Raw genomic sequence first — 20361 nt, forward strand, 5'->3', positions numbered from 1 at the left:
AGAACCATAAATAATTTCTAAAATAAAATACCGTTTTATTTTATCCGTTATATATTGCTACTTGTATAGGGTTCGCGGTTAAACGTCTTCGTCACTAAGATGGCTACGGTCGCCGCACCAGTCACGTGAATGTTCTCGACCTTTCGACATAATCCACACAATCGCTTTTGTTGCGCATGCGGTTCCGACCCCGTCGCAATGCTGCCGCGTAGCGATACTGTACCGTGAAGCAGTGATGAGCGAGATGGAGCATTCACGCTTCGATACCTAGTCCTTCCGCGAAAAGGTTACGAAATTTAAAATAAAATCTTAATTTGAAAAAAATTAAGAATACACATATTGGAAACCTAATAATGAAACCAATCTAATCTGATAAAAAGTGGGACTCCTGAACGTTGTGTGATTGTGTTGGAGTTATGGTTACGTGAGTATCGGGACTCTTTGGCGTGAAAATAGTCCAGATTAGTGTTCTTTTATTCCGGCCGCCATCTACACGCGAGAGAGGAAAAAAGAGAAACCGGGACTGCAGCGTAGAAGTGACAGAAACCAGGCACCGACAAAGTGGAGCGGGTAACAAGAACCGCGGCCGATAATTGGGTAAACAGCGAGTGTGAGGCGGCCATAACGGATTTTGGGGAAAGGCCAGGACCGTCACATATCATCGCGGCTGCAGGCCTCGGGGCATAGCCACCGATCGGGACAGAGAGTCAGGAGAAACGCGGTTAAAGCTTCCCCAGAGAGAGAGCGAGAGAGAGGAAGCGGCCCGGAGTGAGCTACACGGCAGGATGGCGGCGTCCGTCGGCGGTGTGGCTGACAGCACAGGTGAGACAGCCAAGAGGGTGCAGGCCCTATTGAGTGATAAAATAACCCTTCTGGGATTGAGCCGGGCCGGCATTATTTGATCGTTATAAAACAGTCAGATGGAGCCTGAAATCTGAGCTACACTTCAGAGGGGAAGAGTGAAGAAGAAATGATGTCAATGCAATAAGTTCTAGAAAAAGAGAGTTACAAATAATACGGCGCACAAGAAACATTACATGAGGGGAACTCATTTTTTAATGTACTGTGATGTACATATCCTACGCATTAAAAGATCTCGTTTCCCAGTGTGATCTAGGGCATGGGTATGTAAATAAACCTAGTCAGTGGAAGATAAAGGTAGTGAAATCTGCAAGTTGGCTGATGGGTACGGTGAGATCAATATCATAAAAGATCCAGGACTGGGATGCACAACACAGTTCAGTTTAAATGTCTTTGTTGTTGACCTTGTTGTCGTCCTACTGTTCGGAGAACATTTCTGAAGGTTTCTGCAGGGATAGGTCATTATAGGTTTCTACATACCATACCTCTTCTGAAAGGTCTCGTATATACTTGGCAAAATTTAAAACTAACAGATCAGTTGATTTGTGTGGAAATGTGAGGATATGGTGTTTGGTTCAGCTTTTGCCAAGATGGTAAACATTCTGACATTCTGCTCACAAATCACCCACCCACCCACTTTGAAATAGCTTACTGTGTGGTCAAATGAAATAGATAGTGCTGGCATGAGAGAGTACACAAATGGGTTGGTAAATTGAGTCTCCACAGCAGAATACTGTTGCTGGTAGGAATGGGGTAAATGGAATAGTAAACTTGGTAAAAGTTCCTTGATTTAACACATGGGTAAATGTAGAGGAGAGCGACTATGTCACTAAAGCAGAGGTTTCATGAGGAAGTATATCTGAAAAAATGGATTGAGGCAGAGATGTAGGTGTAGAAAAATATCTTGATATATTTGGGATGATCTCAAGAGATTAAATTTTAGTGTTAGGCCTGCAGAAAGTAGTAGTGGATTTCAAGTTGCAGCCAATTTTTCCCTCATTTTCTACTGTGCTGAAGGCTTTCATTCTTTGCCAGGGTATTTGCATCTCTCTGGGAGCCTTTCTAATGATAAAGGCCAATATTCATGCGAGAGTCTTGACCATGACTGTCGGCATGTTGTTTGAACATAGGTGCATCACAGTTGAGCTCACTAGACCTCTCATAAGAACATAGGAAATAGGAGCAGGAGAAGGCGATACGGCCCCTCGAGCCTGCTCCGCCATTCAGTAAGATCATGGCTGATCTTCTACCTCAACTCCACTTTCCTGCCTTATCCCCATATCCCTTGATTCCCTTAGTGTCCAAATTTTATCGATCTCAATCTTGAATATACTCAACGACTAAGCATTCACGGCCCTCTGGGCTGGAGAATTCCAAAGATTCACAACAGCAAAGACATTTTTCCTCCTCTTGGTCCTAAATGGCTGGCTTCTCATCTTGAGACTATGACATCTAGTTCTAGACTCTCCAGCCAGGGGAAACAGCCTCTCAGCATCTACCCTGTCAAGCCCTCTAAGAATTTTATACGTTTCAATGAGATCACCTTTCTTTCTTCTAAACTCCAGAGAATATAGGCCCATTCTACTCAATCTCTCCTCATAGGACAATCCTCTCACCCCAGGAATCAATCTAGTGAACCTTTGTTGCACCCCCTCTAAGGCAAGTATATCCTTCCTTAGGTAAAGAGACCAAAACTGTACACAGTTCATACACATGCACTTCCAGCAGTGGATGTTGGCTAGTGATTGGGGTGCCAACCCAGGCCTATTTTCCCTTATTTAACCAAGGGATGCTGAAATCAGTTGTAGCACTCCAAAGATTCTCTGGCTTAGATCAGCTAACTCAAGAGGCCAGGGATCAAACCTAGGACTTCTTGTACAGCTCAGCTATTCACTGTCAAACTCCTCATTGGTTGTCCTATTGACCTGAATGCTTGTCTATCCTGGTCACATAATTAGAATTCTGGAAGGCTTGACTGGGAAGAAGAAATAAGTGTCATTTGTAACTAGCTGCAGCTATACTTTTCCCTTTAGGTATCAGTGTATTTTGAAGTGGAGTAGAAACTTCGTAATCAAATTAATTTTGGGGGGCTGGAGCACCCAACACATTCTTTGTGTGAGGAAAATCTTTAGTTTATTAGCGTATCAGGTAAGCATGGTCAGATGCAGATTGAAGGTATGCCCCAATCTCAGAAGAGCATTCAGTACAACAGCAACGTGATGTTTATATTTCCCAAACTGCCAGTGTCCTTTTTGAGCAAAGTTGTCCGTTTAGTACAGTTTTGTGCTGTGGTTGCCCCCCTTGTCCATTATGAACTATATTGAGATTGCTCAAGTTCTTCACACATGCCATATTCCCAATAGACTTTTGTCCCTTCAGCTGGAACTGGATTTGAACCCAAGGTCCAGAGCTGAAAGGCCAGGGTGTTAAACCAGCATAGGTATTTACAAAGATTTTAAAAAATGACAGACAGGAAAAGACGAGCTGGTCCTCTGAGTCTGTCCCACACTATCATGGTGCAATTAAGAACCCCAACACCGCTCCCACCTACCAGCAGCAACATAATCACCTGACAGCGGTAAAAAAAATTTAAAGAGAAACCTAGGCCAATTCAGGGAGGGAGAAGCTGGGAAAATTCTCACTGACCCCCAAAGGGGATCAGAACATGTTCCAGGAAACCACAGTGAACATGAGTCACATTGTCCAATACCCAAACTACCTTTTGCAGGACATGATATCAGTCATAGCTAGGAACCCATTCCTTCATCCAGCTGGGTGGGATTGCTCTCGCCTGTCTCCATTCCTATCCGTCCAGTCGTAGCCAAATAATCACCTGCAATGGCTTCCTGCTCCCGCAGCGTTACCTCTGGAGTCTCCCAAGGATCTGTCCTTGGCCAATTGCTATTTCCCGACTACATGCTGCCCATCGGAGTCGTCATCCGAAAACACAACAGGTTCCGCATGTACGACACCCAGCTCTACCTCACCACCACCACCTCTCTCGACCCTCCGCTGTCTCTGATTTGTCACGCTGGTTGTCTGATGAGCAAAAATTTCCTCCAACTAAATGTTGAGAAGACTGAAGCCATTGTCTTCAGTCCCCACCACCTACTCCATTCCCAAGCCACTGACTCCATCCCTCTCCCTCGCCACTGTCTGAGGCTGAACCAGGCCGTTCGCAACCTTGGTGTCCTATTCGACTCTGAGATGAGCTTCCGACCACACATCCGCTCCATCACCAAGACCAGTTCCACCTCCATAACGTCGCCCATCTCCGCCCCTGCCTCGGCTCATCTGCTGCTGAAACCCTCATCCATGCCTTTGTTACCTCTAAACTTGACTCTTCCAATGTTCTCATGGCCGGCCTCCCATCTTCCACCCTCCATAAACTCGAGCTCATCCAAAACTCTGCTGCCCGCATCCTAACTCATACCAAGTCCCATCACCCCTGTGCTCGCTGACATATATTGGCTCCCGGTCCAGCAACACTCGATTTTAAAATTCTTATCTGTGTTTTCAAATCCTTCCATGGCCTCACCCCACCCTATCTCTGTAACCTCCTACAAGCCTCTCAGATTTCTGCGGTCCACCAATTTTGGCCTCTTGTACATACCCGATTTTAATCGCTTTACCACTGGTGGTCATCCTTTCATTTGCCTGGGCCCTAAGCTCTGGAATTCCCTCCCTAAACCTCTGCCTCTCTTCCTCTTCCTCCTCCTTTAAGACACTCCTTAAAACATACCTTATCTGTCCTAACATTACCGTATGTGGCTCGGTGTCAAATTTTGTTTGTTAGCGTTCCTTTAAAGCACCTTGGGATGTTTTACCCCATTATATAAATGTAAGTTGTTTTAAACATTTGCAGCGAATCCACATTTATTGCACAAGCCAGCAATTTGTCATCGATCCTCTTTGAAAGGGAAAAACCTCTTGATATCTAATCTAGTTCTATTCTTACATAACTTGTCTGCATGGCCCCGGTTCTCCCTAACCTGTCTTATTAAAAGAGCATGTTCACATGGACAAAGTCTAGTCCCATCATTATTTTAAAGACTTCAATCAAATCTCCTCAAAGACTACACTTTTCTAGAGTAAAAAGACTTATCAGAGTAACTAAGGGCATTTAAACTAAGTTATCAATCGAGTGGCTCGCCTATAAACCTTTTCCTGGGCTTTTAGATCGTCCACCATGTGAGGGGACCAAAACTGGACACAGTAGTCTAGGTGAGGCCTAAACACGGTCTTATACAAGGACAGTATAGTGATTTTTGTTTTGTATTGGATTGTCCTTGCAACACATCCTAATTATTTAATTTTTAAATTAAATTATTTTATTTAAATTAATTTATTTATCGGGGCACAGGGGGCGAACCTTAAGATGTTCATGTAATATAACACCCCAACCTCTTTACTGCTCACATTTATCTATATTAAATGACGTCTGCCAGACGCCAGCCCATTCCCCCCATCAGTTCTAGCTCTGATTGAAGTTGTTTTTCTCATCCAAGTTTCTAGAACTCTCAAACCTTTGTATCATTTGTGAAATTGCAGACAGTTTTCCCAATGTCTTTGTCCAGATCATTAATGAAGATTGTGAAGTGCAAAAGTCCCATCACCGATTCGTACGGGACTCTACTAGTATCCAGCCTCCGCACAATACCATTATCATTAATAACACCCTCCTACCTATGAGAGTAAAACCAATTTCTTATCCAACCAAGATTTGCCCTTTAATCCCCAGGACTCTATATCTATAAAGTAGCCTATTGTGTGATATCTTGTCAAAAGCTTTTTGAAAATCCAAGTAGACAGTGTCAACTAGCTACCTTCATCCACCAACCTAGAAATGGCCTAAAAAAAAATCACCTGACCTTTTCCAAAGTTTCTATTAACTTCTATGTCCAGGTGATCATATGCAGTGTCTCTAATGATCCCTTCTAGCAATTTGCCTATAATCAAAAGCAAGCTAAGGGGCCTATAATTTACCGGCTCTGACTTGTCACCCTTTTTGAATATCAGCGCAACGTGAGTCTTTCTCCAGTCCACAGGAACAAACTTTGACACTAGCCAGCTGCTAAATATATAAGCAAGGGGCTCACTGAGCACAGGTTCCCTTTCTTGAGCGTTGTCTGGTAAATGCTGTCCAGACCAGTAGCCTGATTTGTTTTGAGACCCCTTAATTTTTCCAGGATTATATCTGTGCCTACTTTGACACTTGCAACTTTAGAGTAAACTGAACATCGCTTTAATGAGCATGGTCTGTTGGAGTGAAGATTGGTTCAATGTAGTCATTTAAAACCTCTGCTATATCTTGGGAGTTCACCTGAATCTGCCCTGAGGCTTCCTTCAAAGGCCCTGTGGAGTCCTCAATCGCCCTCTGACTCCTAACATAGATTTTAAAAAAAGATTTTACTATTGCAACTGCTGCTATCCACTATCTTCTCCTGCAGTTACCTTTTTGAATGTTTTGCTAGTGTATTTTGTTGCCTTTAGCTGAGGTTGATACCTGTCGCTGATCCCCTGAGAATTATTTCCTTTTAGTCTGTAAAAGTATTTTTGCTTAAGCCTGATTTGTCCTTGCATATGACCAGTAGGCCACTTTGGCTTTGTTTTACCAGGTGCCCTTCTTTTCACTCTAGTGACAGAATTCCTTTTGCATTAAGATAGCTTTAAAGGTATTCCATTTCTCTTCTGTTCAGTAATATCACCAACTAGAAGGGTTGCCCCTTTGACCCAATTGAAGTCATTTGCCATCTTTGCAAATCTAGCCCTCTTAAAATCCAGAACTAGCATCAAATTCTCGACAACTTTGGTTTGTAATCTCAGGAAATGCCATTTTTTAAAGGTGGCTGCTAGAACATTAATTCAACCATTAATACATGAGAAATGAGAAACGGCCATTTGCCTTGTTTATGGAACTTAACAAGTTATCCATTTAACAAACCCTCAACTATAAGAATACAGATTCAAATCAAGTTACATTGAAACTACAGACAGAAACAGGCCATTCGGCCCAACTGGTTTATGCTCCACAAGAGCCTCCCCCCTCCCTACTTCATCTAACCCTATCAGCATACCCTTCTATTCCTTTCTCCTTCATGTGCTTATCTAGCTTCCCCTTAAATGTTTCTATGCTATTTGCCTCAACTACTCCTTGTAGCACATTCCACATTCTTACCACTCTTTGGGTAAAGAAATTTCTCTTGAATTTACTATTGGATTTATTAGCGACTAATTAATGTTTATGACCTCTAGTTTTGGACTCCCCCACAAGTGGAAACATTTTCTCTAGTCTACCCTATCTGAATTGTCCATAGTAATACTCTCTGGTAATTACCACTGGCATAAAATGAACAATTATCTATCTACATATGTGACTGGTATTAACATGCAAATTGGCATAGTTGTCATAACTGGATCTTGTTCAGAAGCAGGTGTTCAGACTCAGAAACAGGAGAGTGCAATGATTATGTGGAAAAAGAGTTGACATTTAGATATCACAGTTGTGGGAGAGTTGAATTGAGCTACCGAGAACATAAGAAATAGGAGCAGGTGTAGACCACACGGCCCCTCGAGCCTGCTCCGTCATTCAATCAGATCATGGCTAATCTTCAACCACAACTCCAGTTTCCTGCCCGATCCCCATATCTCTTGATTCCCCTAGAGTCCAAAAATCTGTCTATCTCAATGACTCAGCATCCACAGCCCTCTAGGGTAGAGAATTCTAAAGATTCACAACGCTCTGAGTGAAGAAATTCTTCCTCATCTCAGTCTTAAATGGCTGACCCCTTATCCTGCGACTAGTTCTTAACACTCCAGCCATGGGAAACAGCCTTTTAGCATCTACCCTGTCAAGCCCCCTCACAATCTTGTATATTTCAATGCGATCACCTCTCATTCTTCTAAACTCCAGAGAATACAGGCCCATTCTACTCAACCTCTCTGCATAGGACAAACCTCTCATCCAGGAATCAATCTAGTGAACCTTTGTTGTACCACCTCTAAGGCAAATATGTCCGTCCTTAGATAAGGAGACCAAAACTGTATGCAGTACTCAAGGTGAGGTCTCACCAAAGCCCTGTACAATTATACCCTGTACCTTGACTGATAAGAATGCTAACACTGACCATAATAAGGGCATGTTTATACGGCAACTTTACTATTGCTGCAAAGTGGAACCCAATGCTAAAATCGCAGTATAACTTTGGAGTCTGGTTGCGAAATGACTGCAAAGAAATGGTGCTAGATTCTTCCTGAAGGAGGCTGTTTACATTGCGTGGAGTACAATTCCAGTGCCATCTCAATCCTGGCTTTTAACTGCAGGATGCACTCCTTAAGTTAGGCTGAGTTCATTTAAATGTCTAGAGAGTGAAGGCACTTCCATCTGCACACCAAAACATTTAAATTTTAACCAAATGGGAGTGGAGCTCTCCCTGTGCCTGTAATTGTGCATACATAAGAACATAAGAAATAGGAGCAGGAGTAGGCCAATCGGCCCCTCGAGCCTGCTCCGCCATTCAATAAGATCATGGCTGATCTGATCCTAACCTCAAATCTAAATTCATGTCCAGTTTCCTGCCCGCTCCCCGTAACCCCTAATTCCCTTTACTTCTAGGAAACTGTCTATTTCTGTTTTAAATTTATTTAATGATGCAGCTTCCACAGCTTCCTGGGGCAGCAAATTCCACAGACCTACTACCCTCTGAGTGAAGAAGTTTCTCCTCATCTCAGTTTTGAAAGAGCAGCCCCTTATTCTAAGATTATGCCCCCTCGTTCTAGTTTCACCCATCCTTGGGAACATCCTTACCGCATCCACCCGATCAAGCCCCTTCACAATCTTATATGTTTCAATAAGATTGCCTCTCATTCTTCTGAACTCCAATGAGTAGAGTCCCAATCTACTCAACCTCTCCTCATATGTCCGTCCCCTCATCCCCGGGATTAACCGAGTGAACCTTCTTTGTACTGCCTCGAGAGCAAGTATGTCTTTTCTTAAGTATGGAGACCAAAACTGTATGCAGTATTCCAGGTGCGGTCTCACCAATACCTTATATAACTGCAGCAATACCTCCCTGTTTTTATATTCTATCCCCCTAGCAATAAAAGCCAACATTCCGTTGGCCTTCTTGATCACCTGCTGCACCTGCATACTAACTTTTTGATTTTCTTGCACTAGTACCCCCAGATCCCTTTGTACTGCAGTACTTTCCAGTTTCTCGCCATTAAGATAATAACTTGCTCTCTGATTTTTCCTGCCAAAGTGCATAACCTCACATTTTCCAATATTGTATTGCATCTTTCAAATCTCCGCATATATTGAGCTTTCTTGGTAGGATTGCAAACAAGGCCAGGCAGTATAAATTAGGAATAAAAATAGAAAATGCTGGAAATACTCAGTAAGTCAGGCAGCATCTGTGGAGAAAGAAACAGAGTTAACGTTTCAGGTAGGTGACCTTTTGTCAGTATAAATTAGGAACTGCCTGCCTGAAATTGCTACTGGTTTCAGACTGGCAGCTACCTTTTAAACGCGCCCTAAAACTTTATTCTTTCAGCCATTTTAACTTTAAAAAGAGTTCCTTTTGAGTTTTCCTTACAGATGTGCAGGGTGCAGCCCGTTATATGTACAGCAATGTCTTCATGAGTTTGGGAAATGTTTTTATGACTTCGACATTTAGTGAACTTTTAGCATGGTACATTGCAATCTATTTTGTGTGGGATATGACTGTACAGTGTTATTTTATTTTCCAATCTTCTCCCCACCTTCTGAAGGTGTTCCTGCAGGGTTATAATTTCATTGGTACTGGAAGCCCTCTGGTACCTCAAGTGCTCATTCTTTGATGTGAGTCTACACAGCGTGTGTCAGCAGGGTGACTGAACGATGGGTGGTATCACAATTGAGTTTGTTCTATTTTCATGCACTTTTCCAGCAATCTTTGTTCCACAATGATCAGGAGTGAAATCCCTAGCTAATGTTTTTCTTAGCCCTCTCCCTAGCTGAAGAGCACTGACGGCAGTTGTAGGACTAAAGTGCTGTAAGCTGCAGGGCTACAGACCGGGAACTGGAAGGTGGGATTAGAATGGGCATCTGGTTGTTCTTCGAGCCGGTGTGGACACAATGGGCCGAATGGCCCCCTTCTGTGCTGTGTCTTTTCTATGGTTCTATGACTCAATTCATGTAAGACTGATTCATGATAAGAGGGAATCAACCCTGGGACCTTCTGGTCTGTCTGTATAACCGGTCATATCTTTACCCTTTAACCATCAGAACTACCCACATATCATTTCCACTGTTATCTCCTGAGGCAGATGAACAGCAAGTAACACTTCTGAGAGAATTTTTTTCCTGACTAATATCTGAGTGCAACTCTAAGAACTCCATCTAACTTTGCAGTCTAACTAGTTGAATCACACAGATGGTAGTCCATTTGGTCTTAACAGAACTGGAAATTCTACAGTTCATATATACAATGATGAATCCTTTTCACAGTGGTCCAGCTCTTTAAACAGTTTAGATAGTTTTATAACTTTTTGGTGGGGATTTATTCAACATAAAATCTATCATTCTAGGAAAAAGATTTGTTCCCTTCATGTATCTAATCTCGCTTGAGGTTTGCTAGATTCCTAATTGTCTTCTAGTTCTGTGCACACAGTTCAAACCTCTAAGGCCACTGATTTGCGGTTTTCACAAAGAAAGAAACTGATTATAATTCCCAAAACGCTGGTGAAAATCAAGAAATCCCATGTAATAAAACAGAATATGACATGTGGTCTTACTCTTCATATACATATTAGCTGTGAATGACTTATCTGTCTTCAGTTTAATTCTGAAAGGTTGTCCTTTATAAATTTAAGTATCTTCATCTAAATCATTCTTGTCTCCTATCTCAACCCTTGCAAATGTCCTTTGAAGGTAGAATTCCAATTGTCACTATAACTGTTATTTATGGAAAGACTGGATGGTGTAGTGGGTTTAGGTATTTACCTTCCAGCTTTGGAGCCTGGGTTTGAATTCAGCCTATGCTGATGGGATGTTTGTTTTTCATACCTGCTCACTCTTCCCTTAGAGAATAGTGTGATGTAGTGGAAGGATTCGTAGGGTGATCAACACTGACAGGCATGAATGTTCCTTCCATGGCTGTAACCATCTTTATACCAGCAGACAGTATGGTTAGTCCTATATGATAGGAGGGTTTTATGGGCTTCCACAATCCAAATGATGGGGGGTGGGGGGAGCACTCATACCCACACCCATGCCCAGTGGATGAGAGTATCTCCATTGAATGTCAGTCCAGAATTTAGAGCCAGGGCTCCAGTCTGCACTCTCCAGGACTGTCTGTAGTGGGGTTCGAACCTTGCACCTTCTGACTCAGAGGCAGGAATGCTACTATGAAGCCAAAGAATTTCTCCTTTGGCTGATGGAGTGAAACAACTCTTGTCAGAAGAGCCTTGGGTTAAGTGAATTTGGCCAATCTTAACCTAGTTCATTGCGGTATGGACCCACAAAACAAATTGCCCCAATTTTGGCAATTTCACTCAGCCCATAAGGAAACCTAGTGTAGGAAGGAGAAACAATGATGCTGGTGCTGTAAGGATACACTGCGGTTAAGGCTAGCCATATTGGGGCATAATAAAGAAAGCTTTGCACCTGCCTGTGGTATGTCTGACTTGAGAATGATTTGTACTGGTATTCTGTGACACAGTAGACAAAATGTTCTACTCCCTTATACTGGTGAGCACAAAATTCATCCAATTTTTAAAAAATAGTTGTGCAGGGTTAAAGTGACAGGCTTTGTCTTTAAGTATCTTCAAACATACAAGTCAGCATTTGAAAATTGTTCTGAAGGATGTCTGAGATTTAAAAGAAGTATACAATAATCCGTGGATACCTCATTGTCCATGCTATGTGGTGTGCACTGCCATACAAAACTGTTGTTGGGTGATTATAAAGAGAATGTTATTGCCAAGACACTGTTAGATGTTGGTCAATCATGTGTAATTGCACAGGTGCACTACCAGGGGACTGTTGACATGGTGAGTGCATTTACAGCCCTCTGACTTATTTGTCTTGTGTTTAATGTACATTTCACTTTTTATTCTCATACCTTTAAATAAATGTTAATTTTAAAGCAAGTGCTTTTTATTTCTTTTCCCATTTTCTAATTTTCCATTTTCCCCACCTGACTGTTGCCGGTTGTTCCAGAACCAACAAAATCTATGCTTTCATTCCAAGGGTTAGCGGAGCTGGCGCATCGTGAATACCAAGCAGGAGATTTCGAGGCAGCTGAGAGGCACTGCATGCAGCTTTGGAGACAGGAGCCTGATAACACCGGTGTGCTGCTACTTCTCTCCTCCATCCATTTCCAATGTCGCAGGCTCGACAGGTAATGAGCAGCATGCACATCCACTTTTTATAAGCCTTTGAGGGCCTTTTCATTTGGGAATGCAACAAACTCCTTTTTAAAATGTTTTTAATTGTATCATTGTAATGATGTTGTCAAAATGAGCTTAGATATTTTAACAGCCTGCCTTCAGAGTAAACAGACTGGTGATAGTAAAGAGCTAAATGTCTGCATTTGACTATTTGTGTCGTGAGGAAGAAAAATAGGAACATAGGAACAGGAGTAGACCATTCAGCCCCTTGTGCCTGCTCTGCCATTTGATAAGATCATGGCTGATCTGTGATCTAACTCCATATACCCGCCTTTGGCCCATATCCCTTAATACCTTTGGTTGCCAAAAAGCTATCTATCTCAGATTTAAATTTAGCAATTGAGCTAGCATCAATTGCCATTTGCGGAAGAGAGTTCCAAACTTCTACCACCCTTCGTGTGTCGAAATGTTTTCTAATCTCACTCCTGAAAGGTCTGGCTCTAATTTTTAGACTGTGCCCCCTACTCCTAGAATCCCCAACCATCGGAAATAATTTCTCTCTATCCACCCTATCTGTTCCCCTTAATATCTTATAAACTTCGATCAGATCACCACTTAACCTTCTAAACTCTAGAGAATACAACCCCAATTTGTGTAATCTCTCCTCGTAACTTAACCCTTGAAGTCCGGGTATCATTCTAGTAAACCTACGCTGCACTCCCTCCAAAGCCAGTATGTCATTCCGAAGGTGCGGTGCCCAGAACTGCTCACAGTACTACAGGTGCGGTCTAACCAGGGTTTTGTGTAGCTGCACCATAACTTCTGCCCCCTTGTACTCTAGTCCTCTAGATATAAAGGCCAGCATTCCATTAGCCTTATTGATTATTTTCTGCACTATTCATGACACTTCAACGATCTATGTACCTGAACCCCTAAGTCCCTTTGGACATCCACTATTTTTAACTTTTTACCATTTAGAAAATACCCTGTTCTATCCTTTTTTGATCCAAAGTGGATGACCTCACATTTGTCTACATTGAATTCCATTTGCCACAGTTTTGCCCATTCACCTAATCTATTAATATCCCTTTGTAATTTTATGTTTTCATCTACACTACTAATCTGGTTTAATTGCAAAAAACAAACTGGCTTTGTTCTACCATGGATTTTTAAATTTTTTATTCCAGGTCTGCTCACTTTAGCACTCTGGCTATCAAACAAAACCCCATGTTGGCTGAGGCCTACTCCAACTTGGGGAATGTCTATAAAGAGCGTGGCCAACTTCAGGAGGCTATTGAACATTATCGACACGCCCTTCGGCTCAAACCAGACTTCATCGATGGATACATCAACCTGGCAGCAGCACTGGTTGCGGCAGGAGACATGGAGGGAGCAGTGCAAGCCTACGTATCTGCTCTGCAGTACAATCCTGTACGTCGGCAGGCATTTTTGGTCATATTGTAAAAGTCTAGTTTCCAGGTGTAAAGATATTTGGTTAACCACTTCCATTCCAGCTGATCATGTAAATTTTGTATGCTGCAACACCACTTCGCACGGCTTTAATTTTGTTTTCTCAATGAATTTCTGATGTTGCTTATTTATTATTCTACTTAGGACACACTTATTGTCAGTCGTTTTGATGCAACCTTGTGCTGGAAATGGCTGCAGTTGGTGAACACAGCATTGGTAAACCTCCCACTGCCTGTCCAGCTAGGACTACTCTACCTATAGGACAGTTGCTGACAGGATTGTCTAGAGCTGAGTGGGAAAAATTCCAGCTGTTAGTTCACCCCTTCAGATCCCATTAATGAGCAAAGCTGGCCAGTCAGTCATCAGTAATGTTCTAAAGTACATGCTTTGCTCAAGTATCACTTTCAAGTCTGCCATGGAGGTTTGGCTCAGTTCCACTCTTCCATCAGCAGGCATGTTGTTTTGGAGCAAACTCAACCCCATAGAGACCCCATTTACCTTGTGTGTGTCTCTATCCTCCTGGTTGATGAATGGGGAAATTAATTGACAAGTTCAGGTTTGAGCCTTCACTAGAGAAACATAAGATGCCAGGAACCTTAAGATCTGTATGGTGAGCAGTGCAATTTGCCATAAACTGTGTGAGCACCATCATCCCCTGACCAGAGCACAGTAAAACTAATGCCACATTGAACTGTTTGGAAGTGTGGGACTTCCACAGCAACAGTTTGGTGCTCTCAATACAATCTAGTAACTGACCTTCTAGTGAAGGCTCAAACCTGTACTTGCTTTCCTGTATGGCAGGTAAGGGAAAAGAGAGAAGGTAAATGGGATCTTTCTGGTATGGAGTTGTCTGCAGGATGACATGCCTAATCCAGTCATGGTTGACATTAAATCCTGGGTATATGAGCATGTATTCCCAAATGGCCTCCATGTACTGTCTGCCAGTAGCTGTTGTCCCAACAATGAACATGTGCCTTCAGCATAGTGAAAAGAGAGCTTGCAATATACCAGCCACCTTGAAATACTGTGCAGGATAGCAACAAGGCTGGTTTCCAATATCATAAATAGCTGTGGCCGTCCACCCTTGAAAAGATACCTCTCAGAGGGGATTTTTTTTTAAAGAGGTATATAGGTGAAATACTTAAGATAGAGGAAGTAACTTGAAATAATACTTTCAGATAAGCAAGGGAAAGGGCAGAGTGTCAGGGTTGTGAATGACCAATTTAAGACACGGGAATTTTTTTATATATATATAGAAGGTAATAAACAGAATGGCTTGCCAGGAAGGATGGTTGAGGCCGTGAAACTCATTTATGAACTGCTCAGTACTGTAATGGGGAGAAGGTAGGGTTGATATTTTGGAAGAATAAGATCAGATGAGCTATAGGACCACCTTCATCCTATTTTGTAATCTAGATATCCACATCGGTGCAGCATGCTAGGCTTACTTGTCACCACTAGCTTAATAGTAGTCATGTGAGAGAATTGGGTGAAGAGATGTGCCTACCTTGAAACTCAGGCCTTCTCAGGATGCTGAGAAACAAGCTGGTATAGACTGGATCCCTCTTGAATCTTGCGTGTAGGTTGGTGGAAGCCCTTCTATTGGATACCTAGAAGTTCCCAATCATCATGAGAATTGTTTGGGCACCTACCTTGTACAGCACAAGCATAACCTACGTTTCGACTTTGTCGACATTTAACAAAGATGTGGAAGACCAAAGTGCCTATTAGCTCCTCAGCAGGGTTCCGAACAAATGTCCATGCTGCAGCTAGTACTCCACAACCTTCAGATATCAAAATTAGTTGACAATTGGGTTAGATGGCCCTTTTATTTTCAGTCCCCTCTTGAGCTGTGCAAAGTCATAATACTGCACATGGTGAAATCCACCACCATAACCCAAGCTTAATGGTGGAGATACAGGAATTCCATTTGAACTCAGGAGAAAGTGAGCCAAGAATATTGATTCAATAAAGCAGAGCGAAGGGAGGAGCTAGCGAAGGAATTTGTAGTGGAAAAAGTTAACCAGAATTGACCTTCCATGGCATTACACTTGAGTCAAACCATGTATAGTGTTCAGGTGAAGCAGAGTTAGAAGCTGGGGGATAATTGGATCAGAGTGTGCAGATATAATCCTGTCCTGAATTCTAACGTTTTACATTTTCATTTCTTAATTCTGTTATAAATTCCGTGGTCCTTGTTTATAATGGGAACTGTATGTAAGTTTACAATGTAATTACACCTTGCAGCCAGTGGAGGTGCTGCATTGTCTCCATTGGCAGGAGGGTGTAATTGCAACATGACAAGTTTGCAGAGGAAGCTTTCATTATCAATCTGGACGTAGGAATTTATAATGAGAAAAGTTGTGCTGCTGCAAGGTTTTTAATACATTGAATAGAAAGGTATAGATAGATACAAAAGCAACTCACTGTTTTCACAAAACATAGTCATGGAATTTGATCAAAGCAAAAATCTCAGAATACTATTTAATAAATATAGAAGTTGACTTATTTAGCCACTTTAAATCAATGGCACTGATGTTCTCCACATAGCATGAACATCTCTATTGTTATAACATAGAATGTGAGCAATGCCACCAGAGACCTGCTAGTGATCTACATGAAAAGTTTACGTTGCAGTGAAATCTCACCTACAGGCCAAACTGCATGTGCATTGTCTTTTTTTTGTGTAGTAATAGCTTTGTTCAGCTTCCAAATACTCAGCTGACATTTCTGCACAATGAAGATCTTGGAGCAAGCTAACTTAGCATGTGTTGAGTAGTTACCTCTCCTGCAGCGCTATAGTCTGAAAACTGGGCCAAAACTCCTGGTTGAAGTAATGTGTTCAAACAAAATGGAACCGGCACCTCAGAACAGCTTATTTTGCACTTTAAGGTTGCTTTGGTAGGAACAATGCACACAAGAAAGTGAGACAGATAGGTGAAAGCGGCACATTTTGGCAGCAAATTGGTTGAATGAGCAGAGAAAAATGGAGATGTAATTAATGGTATCTGATTCAGTTGAAATTCATAGTAAAATTTTCAGATTTTATTTTAGTATATAATGAAAACTAGTTAACTGAAAAAAATATTGGATCCTTGGATACTCAATTTCATGAATCGCGAATAAGCCTATTGCTGTTCTCTTACAGGATTTATATTGTGTTCGCAGTGACCTGGGGAACCTCCTTAAAGCCCTGGGTCGTTTAGAAGAAGCCAAGGTAAGTGTTGTTGTTACTAATTGGACCATGTTGTGAAGATAAACTTTTACAGATCATTCATGATAGCAATTCATTATCCTGACTGGTAGATACAGTGACTGGATAGTAACCAAAGAAAACTATCAGCTGAACACCTTAGCACCAGAGATGACTGCAGCATTCTGACTGAACAGTATAGTAAGAAAATAAGACTCCCATGGCTAAGTAAAGACACTTCCTGAAAAGGATTGGTTGAAACAGTCTGACTTAGAGCAGTCTGCTCTTTTAATCCTGTCTCCGTTACAGAGATGGATGTCAGCTGCTTTCACCACAAGCACCCCTCACACAGACCGTCAGCATTAATGGGAAGAAAGGCTGCATTAACAATGCCTGAAATCATCATTCATGATCCCAAATTTTGAGTTATAGCTTTGTTTCTTCAATGCTGGTTTGGTCTTGAGAAATGAACTGATGTACCAGATTTGCTCAGTTAATAAGGTGGCTTCTAGCAGTTGAATTTCTTTCTGATGTGGTTTAGTCCTGGATTTAAAGTGGTGTTTATCACCCATACTTCAAATTCTCATTTTAATGTATGTGTATAGATAGATAGATATATATATATATAATAAATATATATGTATGTATATATACATGTAAATATAACGTTTTGGAGAGTTAAAAGCCACCTTATGCAAAGCCACTCAGGGGCAAAGAATGGGAGGAGAAGGGGACCTTGTCCAGAGTCCCTCAGCCTGTCATTCTGAGTCCCGCGCGCTTGCAAAGTGGAGTGTCTGCGCAGCGTAGCTGTCCATTTGACTTTGTGTATGTGTGCTTATGGGAGGGAAAGAGGGAGGACATGAAGGGGGTTGAAAGATCATTGGGGTAAAGTGTGCCTCAGCCCACAGGCCGTTGAATGGAGAGCTAACATTCAGTGCATTCCACTGCGGCTTCAATCTGTATAAAGTGAGACTGCGCTTGCTCCTGGATGCTGACTTCTTTATTTCAGCGGTGGAAGGCGATAGTTAGATGTTTTGTTCGATGAAGTATAAAATGAGATTTCATTTAATCTTTTATGAAAAGCTCTGATCGGTACATTTAAAAGACAAAACCAGCAGATTCGCAGTGTAGTTGGGTTCTAAATTATAACTAGCTCTTGTAATGTATGAAGGCACTTTCTTCCTTGAATTTGAGGCAGTCTGGCACATAAAGGGGTCTGAGAATAACCCACCCAGACCCTCATGCCTGGGTGTGTTTCCAATTTGAATAGGCAAAATTTATTTACAACCTCTCCAAACGGATAGGTGTACCCAAACCTTTTATTTACAAAATCGGTTTTGAGTTGGGCGACTAGAAGCTTTCAGAGGGGACCACCGAATTTTGTTTCACAAAGTTGGTGCCCTGATATGTCATTGTCAGATGCAGTTGTACATTGCAGCACTTCAATTGCATGAACTGAAGCTAAACTCATTGACTACATTTGAATATAAATGTGAAATTGTATCTATATTTCTTTTCTTTCAGAAGATTGCATTTTAGAACAAATCCAGGAATATGTTGTTGGACTCTTTACTAACGATTTTGTCTTCTTATTTGTCTTTTTCGTTTTCATGATTGATATTATACATAGAAGGTTTCAGGCGGGTGAAAGCTCTCCCCTGTAGGTGCCTCGCTGACCGGAGCTCGAGGCCTGGATCTAGGGGTGACACCGTCTGCTCTTCCCGTCATCGACTACCCTGAAAATGAGATGAAATAATGGTAACGGGTTTGTAGCACTGCCACAAACAATTTGCCTCCATGCCTGAGTTCTTCTGTCTCGTGGCTTCCAAAAAAAGTGTCTAAATAAATAAGTATATATCTTTATATTTTAAAAATGGGAAAAAAACTGTAATTTGGAAGAAAAATTGTTCAACTTGATACATGTTTTTAAAGTAGTAGCCACTGTCTTAGCGAAAACTAGTTAAAAAGTAAAATTGGCAATAGCTGTACAAAGTACCAGTAAAGCTTCTAACTACTGATTTTGTTAATTTTTTTCCTCTTTGTTTGGTTTGCAGCGTTCTGCTCTACTGATTATGCGCTGTGAGCCTGCAGTAATGCATAGGCTGCGCAGCGATGCGCCTGCGTGCGCCAGCGTTATTCAGTAGATGGCTGGCTGAGCTTCTAACGTAGATAGTTCTGAATGATGACTGCCCAGGTTGTCCCTGGTGCCAGTTAATCCTGACTGGCATCAAAAGCACAATGTCTGCAGCATGACCTTGCACAGCTGCTGCAATGTGGTGGCACACTTTTTTTTTCATTTTCTAATTCTTCTGTGAATTCTAGCTAAAGTTTTTCAATCTTATTGATTGAAATAGTGACTTTTAGTTTTAATATTTGGCTTTAATGTTGATTTATTTCTTCTTGGGTACAGTGAAATTGGAATTGTGTAGTCCATTCACAGCCTGGGCAAGTTAGCACCTGTATCTCTAGTGATTCCTTTGTTGCTGTGCCTGAGGTATGAAGTGCTGCGGTAAAATCTCAGCTGGCTATTTACTACTCTGCAGTTCTGCATCTGCGCACGCGGCGCGCTGTGCTGCGGTTTCTTTTTTTACATTTTTTTTCAAATCTGCGCCTGCGAACTGCTGGTGCCGCCGCTGCAACATGTTGCAGAGCCGTGCATGGCGCATTGGCAATAGTGCTTTGCATTACAGGGACCATTATCCTCATCCAGCACTGACATTTGAGGTTGTGCACTCTGCTCTGCAACAGATTCTTACAGATAGTGAAAACCCCCTGTTTTGAGAACCTCACAGGCAGTTGTTAATGTGTGTGATCAGAACTGTTCAAAATCCTTGGTATACTGAATAGTACTTTCTGTAAAATCTAAGCTGGTCAAGTCACTAATAAATTTGTGAAGGTAAAGGTTATAATATCTGTTAATAAAACTGCTGCATAAACTCACTGGGTACAAAAGTGCTGAAATTGGGCAGGTTGATAGGTTCCACATCTGATTTCTGCAGGGGACAGTGCAGAAGTTTTATCTTTTTGTTTAAAAAGTCTGATTGTGGAGAAAGTTGAAATGGAAGAGAGAGAAATTTATTATTCCACACTTCATAACTGAAAAATGGCTGGCTGCATGTGGGTTGAGGTTTTTTGCGCATGCTCTAATGGAGCCAGCGAGCGAATTCAGCGCTAGCCTTTGCTGCAGGTTCACTTTTGCCTGGTGTGAGAATGAGCACTAATAACGTTTTCTTTTCCTTTCTTTCAATCTTTGTTACAAATCTCCCACCCCCTTCTTCCTGGTCCCTTCTCTATTGTTTCAATTAAACTTATTAAGGCCTGTTACCTGAAAGCGATTGAAACTCAACCCAACTTCGCTGTTGCCTGGAGCAATCTCGGTTGTGTGTTTAATGCCCAGGGAGAGATCTGGCTAGCTATCCACCACTTTGAAAAGGTAAGTGATCAACCCTATCCACAGCACAATTAAA

The 20361-nt window shown here is 41.9% G+C and overlaps 1 protein-coding gene across 3 annotated transcripts in view; it reads left to right on the plus strand.

Moving 5' to 3' along the window:
* The first annotated feature begins 465 nt into the window (after nucleotides 1–465).
* Nucleotides 466–20361, plus strand: part of LOC137332992 (UDP-N-acetylglucosamine--peptide N-acetylglucosaminyltransferase 110 kDa subunit) — an 82682-nt gene continuing 62786 nt past the window's right edge. For 2 of the 3 annotated variants that reach the window (XM_067997053.1, XM_067997054.1), the window contains exons 1-5: nucleotides 466–822; nucleotides 12092–12242; nucleotides 13419–13662; nucleotides 16850–16918; nucleotides 20211–20327. In XM_067997053.1, coding sequence (XP_067853154.1) covers nucleotides 786–822; nucleotides 12092–12242; nucleotides 13419–13662; nucleotides 16850–16918; nucleotides 20211–20327 — 618 coding nt within the window. In that variant the 5' untranslated portion in view covers nucleotides 466–785. The other variant, XM_067997055.1, reaches the window with a different exon arrangement.

The sequence above is a fragment of the Heptranchias perlo genome, chromosome 15 (assembly GCF_035084215.1).
Source record: "Heptranchias perlo isolate sHepPer1 chromosome 15, sHepPer1.hap1, whole genome shotgun sequence".
Classification (NCBI taxonomy): Eukaryota; Metazoa; Chordata; class Chondrichthyes; order Hexanchiformes; family Hexanchidae; genus Heptranchias; species Heptranchias perlo.